Source organism: Conger conger, chromosome 15 (genome assembly GCF_963514075.1).
Source record: "Conger conger chromosome 15, fConCon1.1, whole genome shotgun sequence".
Taxonomy (NCBI): domain Eukaryota; kingdom Metazoa; phylum Chordata; class Actinopteri; order Anguilliformes; family Congridae; genus Conger; species Conger conger.
The window spans coordinates 17893819-17916509 of record NC_083774.1 but is presented as its reverse complement, the minus strand read 5'-3'; the positions used below and the strand labels follow the sequence as shown (position 1 = coordinate 17916509).

The window sequence follows — 22691 nt, the reverse complement described above, 5'->3', positions numbered from 1 at the left end:
AAGTGTTCAGTAACTGTGGTTATTATGGCTGTTCAATGGGTTACATTAGTTAACCTACATAATTTGGCTATTAACTCGCTGTTGAAGAATATGTAGGCTACTTGTACCGATACAGTGTTTATTTGTCCGAGATAACAAATAGCCCGATTAGTATGCATGTGGGGCATAATGCGCTAGTATTGAGATTTTAGGTCAGTGCTCAAGTTTTGCCTTGCAGCAAAAGGATCAGAACTTGTTTCTTATAGTCTTGCTCTACATTAATAAAGGCTGCGATTCAGTCTTCTAGCTGCGAATTGGACAATCAAACTGTACCTTCTTCACAGATGAGACTATGTAGGCTATAGGCAACATCCAATCCCTGTTCAGACAGCAAACCGATTGTTTCTGTTCACGTCATTGGAAATCTCTTCCAGTGCCTGTGGTGGGTTGGCCAACATATTTCAAACGTATATTTTACTATAAATAAATATAACACTTTAAAAGGAGCAAATTGTGCAGCTGAAAAAAATAAATTACCATAAATCTGTGGTACAGTATAACCCATACCAGAGGTTTTCCCAAACACTGATGATTTATTTCATTGTAATTTACTTTCTCTATTATCACATTTGAGGTAAACTGAATCCCAATAGAATTAATAGTGTCTATAATCTAGGACATGTTCTGCCTTTATCCACATTTGTGTCCTGTAGAAATTCCCTGCCCTTGATGCTCAACTCATAATGTTTATATTGTAAAGTCTTTAAAATGTGCAGCTGGATTCATTGTACATAATGTACATGTACATAAGCCTGGTGAGGACTCGGTAGTAGACAGTAGCCTGAAGGCTTAAACTTCCACATCTGCCTTAATGCGTTTGGGACAATGCTATCTGTTCATTAAACACTAATATCAGCCTTGATAAACGGGTGGTTCATGCAACAATTGTGTTGCTAAGCCTGTAACAAGGAGCACTCATCAAGGCAAAACAATGTTGACGCAAGCGCAAAATGTGATTAATGTTCCTTTTTCACTTCCCTGCCTCTCTGAAGCATTCTTTCTCCACACTCCCCTGGTCATTGGCACTTCCCGCCCAATAAAAGTCAACAGAAGCTCCTCCCAAGCTTGTAAGTAATCTGTGCGTTTTACATGGTGATCAAACACACATTAATGCCTCGGCGCATGGTGCATAGTAATCATATGGGCCCTCGTTCATGTGTCAAACATCTTAGTGTTTTTTCTTATCTTAATACAGAATGAACTAATTTCACCAGCTGCAGGTAGTGTGGTGAAGATCTGCTGCCTTCTGTGACAACTGATATCTCAGTGCTTGTTTCTGTTTAATGCAATTCAGCTGTATTTGTGTAGCACTTTTGCAGTGGGAATACAAACAAAATGATACTCTAAAATACCTCTGGCTAACAAATACCTTATTGCCATGCATGGTCTAATGAAAATTAACAGGCAATCTTATCCCATATGGTAATTATGAGTTCAGATGCCATGCAAAGGAAAGGTTGAGACATATTTGTCTGTCAGAAATGAGTTCACCTGATATGCTGCAGGCCAGTGTTGATGTGTAGAGAACAGATTCCAGCCCTGATAAGCACCTTTTGTGAATGAAAGACAGAGGTAAACCCTTTTCAAGAGGTCTTCTCCTGTGGAAATGAACTGGAAAAAGCGAATAATACGCTGTCATGTGGGAGGCTGGGGGGCTGTGAGCATGCTTCATTTATAAATTGGGGGATGGGGGCTGTCACTCAAACCTTCACCGCTCCTTCCATCTCCTCTGCCTGCCTTTCAGATGAGGAGATCACCGTTCTCTGTCAAAAGGAGGGGCTCCAGTTCAGCAACTGCCTGGTCAACTGGTTGAGATGCCACTATAAGAGAAACTGTGGAAGGGAGTACATGTTGATGAAATTGATCTGCTCAGGTAAGGGGAGCAAAATTGTGCTTGGCTGCCTTGCCATGTTATAGCTTCATGATGCCTTTGTCGTGTTTGTTGACACTTTCAGTCCCATCATGTGCAACACAGCATGTGAGCTGCAACGATTCATAGATGTCTGACAAAAACAAATGGATTAAAGCTGACAAGATTTCTTGGGGTTTGCTTATATATGCTTATATATACTTTTCCTCCTCCAGTTTTTGAAGTGCTTTTCAAAGGCTTTAATTGTGTCAGGTAGGCATCTGTTTGAAAGCATCAGTTTTCATAGACCTGTGAATTCTTTGTGTATAAACAACCACACAGATGGAATTGCCATTGGTCCTCGAGGTCTGTGACAGGGGTATCATTGACACAAATCTAATGAACATCTCAAGCGACATCTGTATTTTGGTCCTAGCTGAGTCGTGTGTTCTTGCAGAAAAATGCTTCCAAAATGAATTAACTGAGTGGGGATTGGTGTTACTGAGACGTTTTGTGTTCAGGGTGGTTTTGCGTCTTTCACTGCTGTATATTGAAGTTCAAGGCATGTTCTTTAGAAGTATGTTCAGTCAGCTATTTTTCTGATTAATTGTTTTACATTTTTGCAGTAGGGGTGGTGATAGCTAGTGTGATTTTATTGTTATTGTTATTGTTATGTTAGACAAGCACAAGTTAAAGCCTAAAAAAGGTCTTGTTACTTTTAATCACACGGTAAAAAATGTTTTTTTTTTATATCATATGATTCTAGATGTGCATAATAGTTTATTCAGTTTGAAATTTAAAACTCAGATAATGCAATTAACAGCAGGCATTTCATTTTTTATACAGTTGGAATATTCTAGCCATTTACATTTTTTTTTGTTTGAAACAGACTACAAATGTGTACAGTCGTTAGCCAAAAATAAGCAAAATCATTGTAGCACAGGAATATTTTCCTGCATACAGAGGAAAGCAAATGCTGTGTGGTACTGTACTCAGATTTGTGGGTAGGAGGCAGCTGGGTAGCTCATCCACTTAAGGCACCAAACTAGTTGTAGTGCATGGATATGCTGATAGTAGTCACCCCTCAGAACAAAGCAAAATTGGCGATTGTCCCGACCAGGGATTGTGTCATTTGGCCTGAATCCGGTGATTGCAAGTCAGCTTGTTAGGCTGCATTATGAAGCATCTTTGTTTGATTCATTGCTATACAAGCCCAACTTGTGGATGCGGTATGATGTGAAGTGGCGTTTGACATCACATGCTTCAGAGGCAAGCACAAACGTGTCAGCTCTCTCCTGAATAGACCAGGGATTCCAGCCGTGAACGCTATATGACTGGATATTCTAAACGTGAGGAGAAAATGGGGGAACGGCCACGAGCATGTATTATATGAAAGCAAAGCATTCATTCACTAGCTCAGAGGTAGAGCAACTGCCACTTCAACAGCCGTGTACATCACAACTAATAAAACTTTACCTTCAGTAAAAGGAGATCATTTCATACTGCTTTTTGTTGTGGAATCCTATTTGTTTATTATATTCTGAATTTAATTAACATTCCATTCAGATTGATTTGAAGTTTAGCCTTCAGTCTTTTCTGCTTGGTAAAAAGCCACAGCTACATCACCACTAACCCCTTGCCCCTTCATATTACCTTGCTCTGGAAAAGGCCGCTTGAAGCAAAGACAGCAGTTATGAAATCGTAACTTTTTTTTAAGGCATGACCCTATTGGGTTAATGGCTCTGTTTGCCTTTAAACACCTCTCTGAAAACAGCCTGTCCTTTGCCTATGTTTACTGCCATCGCTAATGTGACTTGACCTTTCACTAAATTGTTTGCATAAGGAGACAATTTTGCCTGCAAATGGCTGTGCCACTAACTAGAAATGTCACATGCTCTTTAGGGTGCCACAGCAGGTTTCCAGCTGGTTTGCGGTTATAAACCAAAGGATAAAATAATATCATTTAACCTGTTCACATGCGAAAATACTGCTGGTTTATGTTCCTTAATCATGATTGTATTACAATAAATGGTTTTAATCAGTACAGCAGCACAATGCATGGAAAGCCACTCACTAAAGTTTTATCTAGAATAAGATATGTATGTTTCCTTTTAAAGACTTCCTAGTGAGCTTTCTGCAAAATTGTGAAAACATTGGCTGAGTATTCTTTTAATGAAATCTGACACTTTATTCACATTCAAAATCATTTCACAATGAGGGAAGCTGCCTCCACCTGAAGAGCTAATGGTAGAGGATGTTGGCCCTACTGTGGCCTGTCAGAGGTTTTTCACAGAGTGGTATTACATTAGTGGCTTTTGGCAGACGCTCTTATCCAGAGCAACGTACAGTTGATTATTCTAAGCAGGAGACAATCCTCCCCTGGAGCAATGCAGGGTTAAGGGCCTTGCTCAAGGGCCCAACGGCTGTGCAGATTTTATTGTGGCTACACCGGGATTAGAAACACCGACCTTGCGTGTCCCAGTCATTCACTTTAACCACAGCGCCACAGGCCGCCCTATATATTGACCCCTACCCTAGCTCTGATCTATAATTCACAGCTCATCTATCTCACGCCTGAAAGTCACCGTTACCCTTGGCTGAAGTGGCTTCAGTGAATCGGTGTGACATTTCAGGTCGAAAGCAGTCTTTCATACAGGATAACCAGTGCCCTCCAAATTGATTCACACCCTAAACAAAGATTCAAAAGAGGCATGTTGAAGTTCACACATCAACACATTCACTTCACTGTTAGGACAAACACAACCACTGGAAAAGTGGTAAATCTGCCTGGTAGAGGACACCTGCATCACTGTGGGGGCAGATGCTTTTGGAGGCAAATAAATAAATAAATAAATTATATATATTTTTTTTTCTCTATAAAATACTAATACTAATCAGTGAAACCAGTAAAAAAAAAAAAAAAAAAAAAAAAACAAGTTTGGCTTTTAGCAAGGGAAATTACTTTGCATTTGCGTCACTCTTCCCAGTAAATATTTCCCAAATGTTTGCCTTTTTCTACTGCTTTGGCAGTAGTACTACTATGTAAACCACCAAAGGAAATCAATCTTGTGTGGATAAAAACAGAAAGCTAAACATCTTGCCTAGGATAATGTCTTAGTATACTGTCTTGTAACTTGCAAGCTGGTTCACCAACTTCAGATTACATCATTAGCTAACAAGATAATGACAAAAAACTAGTAAAATATATTGTAACAATGTTTTATCTAACATTGAAGGAACCATGATATTGCGCATAAGAGTTTTTCTTATTTTTTATCAGATTACACATTTTTGGAGACGACATTGTGGATAAAATGGATAACCTTGGACAAGTTAATGCATTTTCAACATCCCGCTAAGTTAATATTTGCAGATGGTTGTGGAAAAAGTTTAAAACACGTCTGAAGAGTCACAAGTTGCACCCAAGACAACTCTAACCAAAGGATCTGATCCATATCATTTTGTCAAACCTCAATAACTAATTATTCATACTGATTAGTATGGATCACCAACATTTTATAAAAAACAGTATTAAGTGATACAGTACACATTTAATTTGATGGATATATGCTACACTGCCACAAATGGTATATGGAACCAGAACAAAATCCCTGGGGTAAATTAGAAGCAGGAATATTCTCCCTTTTTCCTCAAACTGAATTAATGGTTATTCTATCAAATGAATAATAAAAAAAGGTATTCACAATAATTACATTGTTTATTATAACTGGCATACATGTGCATTTTACTGTAGAGCTTGAACACTATCATTAATCCCTGCAGAGTATCACAAAACCTTTAGGAACAATTTTTCAGACATGGATTAGATCATGTCTGAGACTAACTTTTATTTTGAATGGAGATTCTCCACACAGAACGTAATTCAGTCCAGAATAAGCTCAATCTTCATCTGTGAAACTGAGTCTTAATGTTGTCCTGCGATGCAGCTGTTCTAAACATGTCATGCCCTAAAAACTGGTAAGAAAATAATTATGCATGTAGTGTATGGCTAGAGTGTAAGCCTGCAAGATACTCAAGCCTTTGGGAATTATCATCAGCAAGACTGCTCAGTGTTGCAGTCTCAGTGTGTGTGTGTGTGTGTGTGTGTGTGTGTTACTCCTCTTGGCTAATCTGATTGCCATGTTACTTATCCCATTTTAAGGTGTGTATTAATCGCAGTGAGGGCAGTGAATCTCAGTGTGCTTGTTAACCTCTCCTGTTATACATAAGGGCATAAGTGCAGACATTCAGATGGAGCGGCCTTGCAGTCCCAAATGTGATCTCAAATGTGTGGGGGGAAAAGGGCAGTCGGCCTTGCAAACAAAGCATAATGAATAGCAGTAAGCTGCAGGTTAATTGGTCGCTGCATCACCAGAGCACCTTTCCCAGTGGTGACCTTCTCCCAGCTGCAGTCCCAGCTCCTGGAGAGTGGAGGCAGCGAGACCTTTCTATCAGTCTCAGGTTTGAGAGTGCTGCACTGGGCTCCCTGAGGTGAGCATGCTGTGCATTTGTGAGAGTGAGGCCTTTCTCACAGCGAGACACCCTCCTGCCGTCCCCACCACCCTGCTCCAGGAATCGCATTTCATCAACAACCAGCCTGTAGGGTCTTTTGATTTGTGCGTGTCATGTGTATAAGTGGGAGCAAGGGTGTTTTTGTGGGTGTGTGCAGGTTTGTGCTCTCAGTTAAAGTCAGGCCTGTGGTCGTAGTTGCGGTATCAGCACTGCCAACAATGTGTCATGTCAGTTCCATAGTCTAACATTTTTTGCTTGGTTTCGCAAACAGTTAATACTGTACTTGAATTTTTACTGACTAATCCATCTTTTTGATAGCAAAACACTGATCTCTTTACACGTGTAGTTCAATAATACAAGTTTGGTCAGAAAAACTAGTTATGTTTCACATCTTGAGGAATGAGTATGTTGGATAATATCTTGCGTCTCATCGTGCACCAGTGAACCCGTCTGCTGAATCGGTGCCCACAGTCTGGCTACATAAGCTGCACTTAGTGCCAGCCTCCAACTTGACGTCTGTGCAAGCTTAATTGGTGAAGTGCAGAGGAAAGTAAGCAATGACATCATGTGTTTCAGAGGAGAATGCACGCCTGTCTGCATTCGGCCAAGCCAGTATGGCCGGCATCCACCAGGAATAAATTAATATTCAATAATGAAGCTGTTTTTATTCATGTTTGCATGAGCTTCCTCTGGGTACCAGTTCACTGGAGGCGTTTTGCTCACTTGCAAAAGAGATGTCAATCTCAATGTGACTACCTCAGTTAATAAAGGAGTGGCTGCACACAATTACCACTCATCATATTTATCTTCAATGACCATCGCACTGCACTGACGGTCTCTGGCCACTGATAGCCATGCAAAGAAAAAAGGGGAAGGGCCCCAATGAAATTCTGCTTTGGGCAGCCAGAAGGACAGGGGTGGCCCTGCCTGGGCCTGACATCCAGCCCAAAGAGATAAAACAGTGGAGCAGTAGCAGAGTGCAGTAAAGAAAGTAGTCTTCCTGGACAGAAGTAGTCTGCACTGCTTTTCATATTGTATACACAGGAAGCCTTTTTTCAAATGAATGTACCTTCTTGTGCTTATGAAAATAATTGAGTTCAGTAATAATAATCAGTAGTTCAGTGGCAGGATTAATGTAGAACCAGCAGCAGTCAAGCCAGGTTGCCTTTGACAAAGGAAAGGAACCAAAGTCAATGTAAGATTGGAGTTAGGTTTATGAGTCCAGTTGCAGACTTATTATCCTGCTTGCATCCTAATACTGATGGAGTGTAAGCCTAGACACATTGTGGAAAGGCTAGATTGTAGATTGTTGACTGTAGAAGGAAAATTAGTCACAGGTAATGTGCTTGTCTTTCCACAGTCTTTCAGGTTCTCCGTTTCATTCCTGTGAATCATGGTAAGGCTCTTCAGATGGTGTGTGAGCTTGCATGCAAAAACTAGGCATGTGATTAAGGGACTTATCTTCTCCTGTATTGTGAGTAGTTGGCATGAAAACTGGAGGAATATTTTGTAACTTATCTATGAACAAGAAAAGTGTGGCTTTAGTAAATGGCAAGCATTTGAAGCAATTGTAAAATAGCAGCAAATAAACAATTTATATTTTAAATGCATTGTAATTGCTAAAATAACCCATCTCATCTGAAAACCAGTATGTTGCATCTTAACCAAGTCCAGGACTTATGTAGGAGGTATGTAGGATGTATTTTTGATTCTCTGCTGTACTATATGTCATGACTCTAGAACCCTAGAATTACCATGCTCAGTCTGTGTGTGTGTATGTGCGCATGTGCGAATGGGTATGCGTGCATGCATGTACATTTTGATGCCACAGAGCTGTTGAGCATAGTGTAGTGGTCATCAGGATTGCAGCTGTCTTCTATCTTATCAGATGGGTGGTGGAATGACCTTGATCTGCTTACACAGCCTCATGTTAAACTGATTTTGGACGACAACTGTACAACTGTTGCAGAGCACTGGCAACCTACACAGCGAAAAACAGGAAACACTAGTGGAAAAGGAGAAGATACTCTCCCTAGATTGCAGAAAACAGGATCTGTCAAATAACACATTTTTACTGTGACCCCTTAGAATGCATGCCTCCATCACATTGACTATCGTTCTTGTATCAGGTTAATACAAGGTCTAGGAACCCTGCTGTAGGGAATATCAAGGACCATGCACTCCCAGTCTCAGGTGTGTTTGTGCATGCACATGCCCTTACGTTTGGATGCTTTGTCAGTACAGCTGTCAGCCCATCACATTCAGTATAAGCATTTGCCTCCAGGGTTATATTATGGAGGAATTTGTGTTGGTGCCACAATCTGTCAGTCAGTGGGCATTGAGGATTGCTCTCTTAGAGAAGAACACTTCATGAATTACCCATCAGCCTCCACACTGAGCATGCCAAATTGCTTTTTCCGAGGTTTTCTAAGGAGCAGAGCTGGAGCTTTCATGTCCAGTTAGGAGATAAGTTTCCCTTCACTGCAGCTGAAATGTATTTTAACTGTTTAATGACCACTAGATCAAATCTAAAATCAGTGTCCTGATATGCCATATTAAACATTGAGATATCTCCATTAATATTAATACAAACAATGTGCTATATTTATAAAGAAATCGGCACTAAATTTGGAATGAATGCTGTGGGAGCGGAAAAAGAATGTGGACGTTTACATTTGTAAAAGAAGGGTTAATATTCTTTAGCAGGGCAATATGTACACTAGATGGAAGTTTACAGCAGATGTAGATGCAATGCTGACTGGTAGGAAGATGGTAGAGAAGTGGAGAAATGGAGGAAAGGAAGGACAGGTGAAAGAGGCAAGAAGTGACAGAAAGTGAGAGGGAGAAGAGAATGCGGTGATTATGCAGAACTGAGGGAATGCCTGTCATGACCCATTATGGAGGGTTGATTTTTTTTTTTTGCTTTCACCCTTGGTGTCAGTGCAAGGAGGACAGGCCCAGAGGGAAGGTTTGGAGAAGGGCAGTGTCACTTCTGCACAAGTGACAACACGGAAGCAAACAGCTTTGTTCAGACTGCCAGGGAGATCTTCCACCCACTTTGATTCTGACTATGCACGATGAACCGAGAGCACCAAGAAACTCCATGTACCCAAAATATGTTAATATTTCATTGAAAATAATGAATTTTTATTTGATAATTTTATTATAAATTATCACTAAATAAGTGATTAAGCTTATTTGAAGAACAATACATTAGTATATATATATGATAGTTTGCAGTTCTGTAGTTTGCAAATTTGTTGATCCTTTTTTCCTCATTTGAAGAAGTGACATACTGACACAAATTCATATTTCCACAGGGGTGCTGACTAGTTACAACCAATGTGCAAAATGCATAATCATGCATACACATTACAATAATAAAAGCAGTTTGAAGAGGAAGCAGTTTCAACATTCATCTTTTCTGTGAATGTGTTTCACATTGCATCACAACCATGACTGCATAAGTGGATTACTGTGGTGCACAGTTATCACCGATACCAGTTCAGCCAGTATAGTGGGAGCCTCTCGCCGCCTACATTGGGGTAAGGCAGGCAAACACACTGGTCACCAATGCATCATAGCACCCACACACTCTTTGCTCACATATCCATATTAACCCAACCTGCATATCTCTGCACTGTGGGAGGAAAGCAGAAAAGCCAGAGGAATCCCATCCGGACTCAAGCTCGATAGCTTTTTTGCGAGACGCTGACAGCTCTACTCATTACATCACCTTGCTGCCCCAGAGCTGATTCAGTAATATTTAAACCATTGATAAAGTACTTTTGGGGTCATATATTACTTTTCTTGTTGTTCTTTTGGTCTCCAGGAGATGGTTGTCTTTACCGTACAGCCACAAATAACTAAGGATAATTAAGATGCATTAGAACGACATTTATAAAATACTAGTTACAATTCATGTGATTTACACTGACCTTCATTTGCCCTGGGTGAGGGCCTGCCTCTCAGATATAATGCATACTTTAGAAGGGGGTATTGACAATATAGGCGGAGGTCAGACTCAATTTTCAGTGATGGCTTGGGTCAGGTATCACTCACAGCAGTGCCATCCTCAGCTTAGCGGTCCACGCCTGTCTGTCAGGTGGTTCTGATCATTCGACAGGTCTTCAGCAAGGTTGGCAATCAACACTGTGAGGATATGGTCTACTTTATCTGATCAAAAGTACTTTGGGGGAAAAAGGTGAAATGGTTTTTAGATTACTTGGTGGAATAGAACACAACAGTGAATATATTCTGCCTTTGTTTGTTAAGCCTCTATATTATTACCATCCTCTTCAAGGCGTAGACCTAATAAAAACATCTTCAAAAAATGAATTATAAATAAAGGCTAGTATATCCTTTGCTTTCAGCAACCTGCTTTTGTGAGTCTGGTCAGGTTTTCAAAAGGCACAATCTTCATTGATAATATTTACTTGGAATATAAAAAACAATTGTATTCAGCAAAATTGCTATTATTCCATTGTCATGAATTATTGAGTATAGCACGTCTCCTTTCAAAATGTCTATTTGCCAAGCATGGAATTAAAAAATATGTAGTATGCATTCTGTCTGTGTGGTTTAGTGTTACATTATTTCAGCTCATTTTTGCAATGGAAGGGTGAAGGAGGGGATTGTCAGCATTAATGACTTTTTTTGATATTCAGCAATGAACATTATGAAATGTTCCTCCCTATGAATTAAACATTTAAATGGAGCAAGATGAAATATTAAAAACGGCAGACTCGAAAGGAAGGAGTGGTCTGGAGAAGCCGGCACCACTGAGAAATGAAAGCCTGGTGGGAACGCCCAATGGGAATCAGTATTCCGTTGGTGTATGTGACCGTGTGATGAAAGTACAAGTTAGCGCAGGGTCTGGAGGAGTGTCAAGTAATGCAGCACACATACAGAAAAATAAACCTCACAGTGGCCCATAGCATCTCTCTGGTTACCCCCTCTCTCCGTGCAGAGCGCTCGAACCAGAGCAGGCTGGCCCATAGAGTCTCTCTGGTTACCCCCTCTCTCCCTGCAGTGAGCTTGAACCAGAGCAGGCTGGCCTATAGAGTCTCTCTGGTTACCCCCTCTCTCCCTGCAGTGAGCTCGAACCAGAGCAGGCTGGCCCATAGAGTCTCTCTGGTTACCCCCTCTCTCCCTGCAGTGAGCTCGAACCAGAGCAGGCTGGCCCATGAGTACTCAGACTGTCGTGACAGGGGCAGCGAGGCCAGCCTGCTCGTGTCACCGCTGGTGGTGGCGGGCATCGTCATTGGGCTCGTGCTCTTCCTCTCCTGCGTCACCATCATCGTGGGAAGCCTCCGTAAGGACGGGCGTCTGCACAACCCGCATCTACGCTCCAGTTACGGTAAGCCCAGAACAATAACCCCCACACCCCCCTCGTCCCCCTATCCAATGTACAGATAGATCTATAAGTTCATTGAGAATGTGGAAGATTATTGTTATTACTCAAATTATTAGTCATGAACATGGTTTATAACATGTTCATCATTAACATGGTTTATATAAAAGTCTTGTGTAAGTCTTGGTCTGCAGTCAAATATTAGTCTGAGAATTAGAAGTCTCACTTCTGAATCGTTTCCACAGGTAACTGGGAGGAAAGAAAAGGCCTTGTTCGCTTTGATACTGTAAATGTAGATGGCATCACATAGTTAGAATTAGCTTTTTATGCATATTAATTGAAATAAAAATGTGAACATAAAACACATGAATAAACCAAACAAAAATGGTAAAAAGAATCAATGTAACAGTAATCATTTTCTAACCCCCATCATTTTCAAGCTTCAGTGTATTTATTTTGTTCACTCAATATGTGATCTTGAGATCTGTTGTAACAAGACACTGTTGGCAGCTCCTGACGGGTTCTCCTATGGAGGGTCTATTGGAGAGCTGAGGTCTCCGTGTATTGAAGATTTACCTCCTGTGTTCGATTTCGACTCTTATATGGAAACTCTGTCCCAAGTCAACGTGATGTACCCTGACGCCCCACCCCAGTAAGTCATCGTCTGAGATGCATGCCTATATCAACTTGTCCTCCACATTGTTTGTGGTACATGAAGTGCCATAGGTTCAGTTCATTACATTAACATTCCATTTTTGGTTGGAGCAGGCTTCATTCTCGGTTTGTTTGGCTAGCTCACATTGTGACATATTATTCATCAACAGTGCAGGATGTTTGTTGAAGTAATTCAGGTTAACCATCCTCAAAAGCACATAATTACAGTGTTGATACAGAAGTGTGATACAGTAATATATGCCTTCATATTCTACTGGATGTGGCCCATATTTTCCTGGCATGCATGTTGAGCTTTGGGCCCCGTGTCAAGTCTGTGCAGGAACCTCTCAGCTGTCAGCTAATGGGGTAGCAAAGTGATGTGGTACTGTGATATGGATTGACCTCTCAATGGCTGGAAAAAAAGCATCTCCTGGTGATAATGAGGCTGCTTCCCCGTGAAATGGATGGGGAATTGGGAGGGAGAAGGTGGATGTGAACTCTAATCAGTAATGAGATCGCATTACCGCCAATGACAGAGAAGCATAGCGGCACTGTAATGCGTTCTCCCACAGCTAATGTAGTCGTGAGACATGTGCACACAATACACAATCATTTTGGAGTGAGATATTGATCAGAGTGATGAAACAAAGGAGAAATCTCAGCAGACTTTTTCTACACAGAATGCAGAAAATCCATAAAAAATTGTTTTTAGTCCAAAGCAAAAATCTAAATAAAAAAATGTGTGGCCTTTCCTGTTTTAATAGTGGATAGCTCATGTTTGGATTTGACCCTGCCCTTGAACTTGAACCTGAACCTGAACCATGCTATAAGCTACATTACCCTTATCAGAGGCAGACAGCTGTGAGGATGGCACTTTATAGATGAATTTGAGCTAGACTTGCCAGAGGATGTCATTGCTGTCTGTACAGCTTGAAGTGAAAATGGACTGCCTTTTGGATTAAATTAATATTCTCTCAGAGCAGTGGTTGTGTTGCTGAAGCTGCAGTGAGAAGGAGTGAGGTACAGTCAAACTTTAACTGGTTTTAATAAAGCACAGACAATCATTCATGTTGTATGCAATCCTACTCCCAGTGTGCAGCCTTCACTGAAGACTAAACACCACTCTCTGGGCACCCGGACTTACAGGATACTCTCAGTCAGGGCTCTACACTCACTCCTTTAACAATGCAGGGATACTGATAAATGGATTTCCTTTCCAATGAGAAGGCAAACCAAAATTGCAAACCTGTTGCCCTCTTGTCTTCAAACGTCCTCACATTGACACTATCCATATATGTGACCTGTAAGTCGTGATGGCCAATTTCACATGTTTATGTAATAATTTCAATTTTTGGGCTTTCAACTTCATTGTCTAGAACAATATCTTGGCTTTGATAATCTGAATTTCTAAATGTCAAATTCAGGGTAAAAACATAATTTAAAAAAAATATAAGATTTTGAAGGTGAAAGTAACACCGGAGTTGTGCATTGTCTGGAGGCTAGCCAACTTGTCACTGTTCACCACTTTTCACAACCACAATAGCTGCATTCATGGCTACGTGGTAATGTATTTGCTTTAATGGTCTGAATATCTTGATGTCAAGAGTAAATGTTGGAGTAAAAATATAGTTTTAAAGGCTTTATACATAAGATCACAAGTTATAGCCCTGGTGTTTTGTAAGCCCAGTGTCCGTAATCTCCCAGCTTCACGCAAGTCTTGCGACAAAACTTTGAAGCTGTTTTTCTCAAAAACATGGTTTGGTGGTCCTCAAAATGAAATGGAACAACTCCCTTGATATCTGGTGGAGAGAGATAAAACTTTGATATTGTTAGAAAGCTTACATTTCCCTCTTTTGATTAGTTTATGCAACTAAAAATAAGTTTTTGGGTCAATGCAACTGATTTTGACAGGTCACATATGTATTAGGTGATTATTAGTATTTAGCATAACCTAACACCCTTATATAAAGGCATAACAGAACACAGGTAGGGAAGTCTGATGGTTTACACTGAAACCAGCTGGGACAGTGGTCCATCTGCCTCCACTGCAGTATGAATGTCTGAAGCCAACCCTTGCTGTTGTCAGATGTTTTATATGGGAGTCTTGACAGGTAGGAGTCAGAATGAGACACCCCCCTGCCCTTAATAGCTTGTTCCAGGGAGGCACTATATTATTTACATTTAAATGACAGTTTTACTGCTATATCACACTCCTCTGCCAAAGCCCAATGAAGCAGCTCTTGAAGAAGCTGAAATGACCTTGTCATGTGTAACAGCCAACAGATTATGGACTATTACTGCCAAAACACAGGCCATTAGCCTGCACTGAATAGAATATATTCAGCTGGGAGATATATTAATCTGCCTTGTTTCCATATCGATCGCCCACTCCATTTAGAGGATTTATCATTAGATCAGTCTTGAGTTGACACACAGAGAAGGCAAGTGTGCAGCTGAAATGTGTCAGGAAAGATATACTTTGGTGACCAGAGGAGACATTTTTTAATATATTTATGTGGTATTCCCAGGCACTTATTGTACTTCCCATTCACATCAGGTTATTCACATTGCACACATCAGAGGATAGCCTTTACTTTTCAGTCAGTTCACTTGCAATTAAAAATGAATCACCTGTTAATTTGGCGTTCGTAATACTGCACAAAACAGTGTTATGTAGGCAAATTAATATTGTCCAGGTCGGTATATTGATATACCAACCTGGGAAAGCGCATACAGATTTCACCCAGAAACTATCAAATGCTGCAGAGAATCCCACCCACTTTCCAGGAACAACATAGTCATCATTTATTTATGAATGATAGCCAGAGGAACAAACTACTTAAGGTAACCCGGGCAACAGAATCTGATTATTCAAATGGAAGCGGAGGAAATCTGCAGGTCTTTGAGGGCTGACGAAAGAAAATCTGTTGAGCTGAAGCTGAACCATTGCTGTGGTTGCCTTCTGATGAAAAATGCAAAGGGCAATATGGATGTCTCAGAGTAGTAGTCAACATTTAGATATAAAACAATTAGTGCAAGGGAGATGCATCACTTCATTGAAACAAATGTGGTCCCTATCTCCTGCAGCGATGGGGTTTCGAGGCATTACGGAAAACAATTTTGCAAACATTAGATTCTTTGAAGAGTATATGGTCACTGTAAACTGTATCTGACCAGAGGGGTCAGTTCTTATCCTGGGTAGAACATAAAGATCACTGAAATACTAAACATGTACTGCATATATCCAATGCTTAATCTTGTTAATGATTTGTAGTGTAGGCAATGGGGAACTCATTTAAACATATGAGCCTAGTTACCATGACTCAGAGTTCCACAAAGGTTCCAAGCAAACTGTCCCACTCTTATTGCAATGAATTACAACATTCAGCAATTTATGATTCATATAATTTATAAACCTCACTGAAATAATTAAAAACCAAAGGTAATTATGTTTCCTGTTGTTTCAGTTATGAAGAATGCGTGGGGCCTGGTGCAACACAGATGTACATCCCCACTGATGACCCCCCTCCATACTCTCTCACGGACCCATGCCAGGGAAGGGACACCCAGGCAATGCACAACTGTTTGGAGATTGAGGTTTCAGATGGGGCGACGGGAAGGCTGCATACAGTAGCCTCCATCTCCCTGACAGCCCTCTCTACGGAGGATGCGCCCCCTTACGAGGCTGTGGTGGGTGGCCAAGGCCAGGCCATCCCCCTGATTCCCACGAACCTGCAGATGAAACATGCCTCTGCGGACACCAGCACCCACCAGCCCATCTCACACAGTAACCTTTTGGCCAGAGCCAGTTCATCACCTGGAATACAACAGTAACCTACAGAGCCTATTTGTTTTTGAAAGGGGTACATTTATTGTACATGGCAATTGCCACAATGTCTGTAAAGACATGAAAATCAAACAAGGAGTTGCGCAACATGAACCTTAATAATGTTCTGAAACCTCCAGCATCTCCGGTTTTATCTGTACACCTGCCCTCTGCATCATGAGGCATTCACCACACTGCCCAGCCCCGCCCACTCTTCCTTCATCTCATGGAACACTGCCATGGAAACAGAGGGCTACTGGGGAACCTTGTCTTTTTGCGGTTTGGTCTCAGCCTTAAATTATTTCATCATGTTTATGGCTTTCAGTACCATATGTTCAGACAATGTAGTGTATGGAGTCTTTTGTCTAACACAGTAACTTTCACAATTAACACCAGATTACCAGCAACACTAGCGTAACTGTTCAAGGTAAAAATACAACAAAAAAAGGCCCATTATATGCCTGTTAAATTGTGCTAATATAACTTTGTGTTCATGTGGTAAATAAAGCAACTCTTCGACCAAGTAAAAACCACATAGAAACAAACGCAATGTTAATGGTATTTTGCAAATTAAATAAAGTTAGATCACGAAAACTAGATGTACTAGTAACCTTACCTGATACAAATAAGAATACTTTTTGGTAATGTTTCAGTATATTACACTATTTGCATAGGAAACTAGAATGGTATTTTGTAAGCTGTAACAAAATACACTTAAGTAATGAATATGTATTCTACAATTCTGGATCTACTTTCTGTTCCAATTGTCTTATACATTTCATATGGTATCCCTGACTTAAAAAGCAATCTGTGATAGGATAGAAAGGAGTGACTACTTGGTTACTGCCTATGAATTTCCTTTTTAAAGTGAAATGTTCTTTTTCATCTCAATTTTCCTTCAGAGTTGATTAACATTTATTTGGATTTTGAAGTATATGCACCTGCTCAATATACTGTAAAATCTGTTGCCACTGGTGTAGCTGACGTTTTATAGAAGAATCCAGAAGAATCTATGGAAGAATCTATATATGGTATAAAGTGCATAGCTACATTTACGATAGGTCCTGGTCTTCATGTTTGTAAATTGAATGAGTGTGCCTGTTCATGTTGATTAGAAAAAAGAACCATCATAGAAATCCCAAAAGGTCATGCTGCCTTCAGGGCCAGTGCAAACATCAGCCATACCATGACTCTGCAATCATATCTGCCTAGACTCTAAACATGCACTTGGTCCCCAAGGCACGATTATCCTACTAATCCAACAACATACACCATTGCCAACCCAATGGGTTTGACTGCACATAGTCATTTTTAAAGATAAAATAAATTGCACGCTTAACACTCCAAACAAGATCAGCATCACAAACTAAAACTAAGTTGAAAGTAAACTGAAAAAAATAACAAGTTTTGAAAAAACAAAAAACAAAAAAATGAAAGCTAGAAAACAAGAATAGGCATGTTTCCTGAATGAGGCTAAGAGTGTAGCTAGTATGATCATTTTTAAGACATTTGGAAAATGTCTCTAATAAGTGGCAATAATTGTTGATATGTTGTTTAGCAGTCTTCTGTAATTACTTGTATTCACATTTAGATATTACAGGTAATAAAGTTGCATTTAATGTAATGTATCAAATCGTCACAACCCACAAGTCAATAATAATCCTTAAGGATCCCCAAACCTGTCATTGACAAATAAAAGCATTAATGCGTTGTAGCTTAAAAAATGAAATGCAATGCATTAAATAAAAACAAAAAGCCTAATACAAGAATACAAGAACCCAGCAATGCTCGCCTTTTCCTAAATTTTCCTGATTAGTTTTCCTAAAAATTAATAATATCTAGCGTATCTTGAAATCCACCAGTATTTATGCATCCACTACATGCCCTGGAACGCTATTCCACACAGTGACCACTCTGAGAAAAATATCTAATGTCTATCCTTTGCTAATTTCCATTCATAGCCCCTCGTTCTACTAACCGAACTAACCCTGAAGAATCGCCTGTAGTTAATCATTCAATTCATTTTAATGAATGAATGAATTTTAACTTTTATCCTTAATGCATGGAATCAATCTGGTTGCCCGTCTTTGAACCTTTTCTAGCACCTCTGTATCATTCTTGTAGTACGGTCCACAGAACTGCACACAATAGCTACTCTAGGTGTTGTCTGACAAAGGTATTGTATAAGGCGAGTAAAACTTCCTTACATTTATACTATACTATAGTCAACACACTTGGCGATGTATCCCAGCATCCCGTTTTTCTGCTACAGCACAAGTCTTTTTCAGCATTAGCACATTCCAATTTTGTACCACCCACTTTTAAAAACTGCTTTCCCATTAGTAAGATGTATGTTTAGAGGCAGTGTATTCCACAGGAATACTTGTTCATATACAACTCTGCATTAGATCTTGTAGTATTAGCTGCACTTTACTGGCTGTCCTCGAGTTATGCTAATGACTGTGAGAAAGGCATCTGAACAGAAATCTAGGGTTCTGAGATGCTGAAAAATACAAGAAAACTGGCAGATACACATTTCTGTTCTATTTTCAACTGGCAGATAATTATCAACTTTTTGGAACATTTAGTAACATTAGTCATGAATACATCTGCTCTATTGTATGTTGGTTCTTTAGGAACAGTGGAGTAAGCCTCTAAGCCCTATTTTGAGCCATTTGTCATTTTCAGAGTCCCTCCTTAGCAGCTGACGACCAAATAACTGAGCAGCTGTGAAGATGACACAACCAAGGCCTGCACCACATGACATGATGTCAAATAGGAAGCATATTTTCTCATTTCAAGTCCCCTACCCATCTTCAGAGTTATGTGCCCAGAAGAGAAAAGTGTGTCATCAAGGAATACACCAAGCAGCTTAGCAGTCTTCACTTGTGTGATGGGTAGACCACATAGCTATAGCTCCAGTTTTAGATCACTAGTCTGCTCATCTTTACAGTCATAAACCTCATTCAGTTTGCTTTGAGTGATTAAATGGAGTGTAGATGTGCTATAATATAACATGGAGTAACTAACCTAGCCTGTTTAGTATTAGAAAGTTGATCCGTGGTGAAGACGGAGAACAGGAAAGGCCCTAGGCAACGCCTCTGAGGTATAGAACCGCAGTTTAGACTCCTTCAGGTCTGATAACTTTCTCCATCCAAAAGATAGCAGGTAGCCTAAAGCCATAACATTTAAAAGTTTCAGCTGACAGTTTATGGTCCATCACAACAAATTGATTGAATTTCATTAACTTTGAGTCATCTATGCCTGTTAGTCAAAATAATTATTTATTTGGCTGAAAACCCAGACTATAATGATCAATTGAGATTTACACCAAAGACTTCCATTTGCTAATATTTTCATCAATACACTTGGTGACATTCTGTATTAAAGTATTGAATATCCCAAGCAATTATAGCCTTGATACTGCAAAAGCACTAAAAAAAGCTTTCTTCACAAGGCCAGATCCATGCTGCTTTGATGAGAAAACCATTAAAACCGATCTTGTGTTGTTGTGCACACATCAAATGATATATAATGCAACAATGACTCCCAACTTCCGACTTCCGTTCCTCATAATAAGAAGGCAACATGAAAGTTATAAAGTAAAAACATTTACAAAACTCCCACAAACACAAGCAGGCTGTATACATCCATCATATAATGAATATTGGCTTTGGGGCAAAAGACTGAAATCTATAAATAATTATTTATAAATAAACATAGTACTTATGCAACAGCATAGACTGCTTTGTGGTTTAAAGTGCACCTTAAGCAATGTTTTCTTACCTTCTAGCAAATATCATTAGAAACACCATAACCTGTAATTGTTAGCTTTGTTCCAGGGCCACATAATGAAGTCTGCAACATCCTACTGAACCATGGTCGCAAGGGAAATGCATTACACATTACATGGTGTCTCTGTCACTTTGTTGTATGAGCATTTTAACAGTAATGATCCTTGTTTCCTCAAACAACAATTGTCTATGTATTTGCACATTTTTGTATTTGTGCTTCTTCCTTTCTTATGTCGTAGAAAATAAACAATCCAAGATTTGTTCCTTCTGCCTCTGCGTAATTCAATATACATATAGACTGTATGCTGGGGAAACAAAAATGGTCTCCCTTGAAAATTTGGTTGTTTTACAATTGTAACAAATTGTTCAATGCAATTGTCACATCTTGATAATCTTACAAATATTTCACCCCATTAGTGTAATGCATGGATGTATTATTTTATGAAAAACTTGGTATTTCCAAATGCCACATGTCCAAATGGTGCTCATATGGTGTATCTATATCCACATCCAAATACCCTACTTGGAAATTAACAGATCATTTCTTGTTTACAGATTTTTACTGAAGTTGACCAATGAGCAATGCTTTTTTTATTTTTAAATATGGAACAGTGTTAGACCAATGCAACAATGAACGGATATTGATCATATGTTGTCTATGTAGGCCTCTGGTGCTCAATGTGGGTGCAGGCAGGACCATATTGGAGCTTATAGATCATACCTTGGATTGTCATTGGTTGACATTAATTATGAAAAAAAAGACCATTTGTTTGTCCCACCAGAGACTGTCCTTGGGCATTTGTGTTTGAGTGGAGAGTCACCGCCCCATCTCTCCGTATGCATGCAGTGAGAACCAGAGTTAACTGCATCAGTATTCAAGAAACATAATCGAAAGGCACGTGTACTGACCACTCAGACGGTACATGACGGAAAATGCACACGCACACACAGCTGAAAGGTCACCTGCTAGCACAGATGCAGGCGTGTGCCAACATCAAAAAAGTCACTTGCAAGCGCATGCACATGTACAGTACTTTTTTTTTAACATACATTATACAGCTTTCTGGCAGCTATACGTAACTCAACATCAGGCCATAAGCACAGAAACAGTATGTGGATTTGATGGAGCTGATGTGCAATCCAGCCGATTTCTCTACACCCTTCAAGAAAGGTTTGTCCCCTACCCAGAAAGATGCTCTGCCAATGACCGGCCTTATCTTCCTGTAATTTATCATGTAATTTTTAAATGAACCGTTTGATAAGACTGGTGTCATCAATTAATCTGAAAGCTGAAGGAAAATATCCCTGTTCAATACATCTGCAAGATCTCAATTTCAGATAGTTAATACATTTGTTATAAAAACATATATTAATTATCTGGCTGGAAAGAAACCCATAAGGATAAAGTATCTAGATATGATCAGAAAATGACAAGTACACATATATGGAAGGTAAGTAAACACAGTAAACCGTACCTACACTCAAAAATAAATATACATTCATTTGAATAGCTGAATGGAAGTTCAAATAAATGAATAATCTGTGTGGATTCTATATTCTAAAATGGCTTGGTTGTATTTTGAATGGTGTGCTGTGACATGAATTAAAGCAGGTGATTTGCTTGTTTAAGTTAATTCTATGCCATTAGAAATAACCAATTTCACTAAATCATTGCACATCTCATCCAGTGGCTGAATCCACCCACATCAACACATTTCTTGTTCACATTTCTATCCAGCACTCATCGGTCAAAATGCAATGGTTATTTCATGCAAATCACCTGGAATTATGTCCAAATCAGTTCAGTACAATAAGTTATTCAGTACTAAGTACAGTTTATTTTTTACGACAGTATAACATATGTAATTGACAAAATTTGTACTTTTTTAAAATCCAAATACAAAAAATTGGGCCAGTAAATTTAGTTTCTATAAAAAGAAAAAGCTCCATTCTGGCAGAGCTACTGGAAATTTGTTGGTGTGGACTAAATGACACATCATATCATGACCCATAAAATCAATAGGGCAATAGGACCTCTTATCTTCCTTTGTTACAATATGTTGGTCAATAGTGCTTTTCAATCAGGGGACCATAATGTACGTAACAGCTGTTATTCAGCTGAAGAACTCAAACAAATATATTTTGTAATAATTCTATATCAGTTTCAGTAACAATCGAGCGAGACTGTATGAGGACGTTGGATTACAGTCAGAGGAAAAAAGTAGTGATCGAGCATACTTTTGAATATTCATTGACAGAGATGCAAATTACAAAAACTAATGAATACAAACAAGCAGCTAATTCAGCAATACTGTCTGGAGGTATATCTATCCCTCACTCTTCACTCCACTGCAGCTTCACCAGTGTTTCAGTTTCTTCAACAATAATTTTTTGATTTAACTTGCATGTCCTTTTGTCTGAACCTTACCTAAACGAGGTGAGAATTTTATTGTTCAGTTTTTATATTTATCAATTCCCAACCTTCATAGAAATATGCAGGGGATAGGCCTATCTTTTTTCAAATGAATATACCGCAGTCTGCAGGTATATCCATCCCACCATACTTATGGGAAATATACTGCAGGTACATCAATCCTTACCTACACAATAGTATATTGGGGTCATGTCTATCCCAAACATAAAAACATATATATACATATATAT

At 39.5% G+C, this 22691-nt stretch overlaps 1 protein-coding gene across 1 annotated transcript; it reads left to right on the top strand.

The window, feature by feature from the left end:
• Positions 1-1872: 1872 nt before the first annotated feature.
• On the top strand, positions 1873-16464 carry LOC133111010 (protein BEAN1-like). The gene is made up of 4 exons (XM_061221139.1): positions 1873-1912; positions 11559-11759; positions 12264-12405; positions 15875-16464. Exons 1-4 carry the CDS (start codon positions 1888-1890, stop codon positions 16239-16241), a joined length of 735 nt encoding a protein of 244 aa, XP_061077123.1. The 5' UTR covers positions 1873-1887; the 3' UTR covers positions 16242-16464.
• The last annotated feature ends 6227 nt before the right edge of the window (positions 16465-22691 follow it).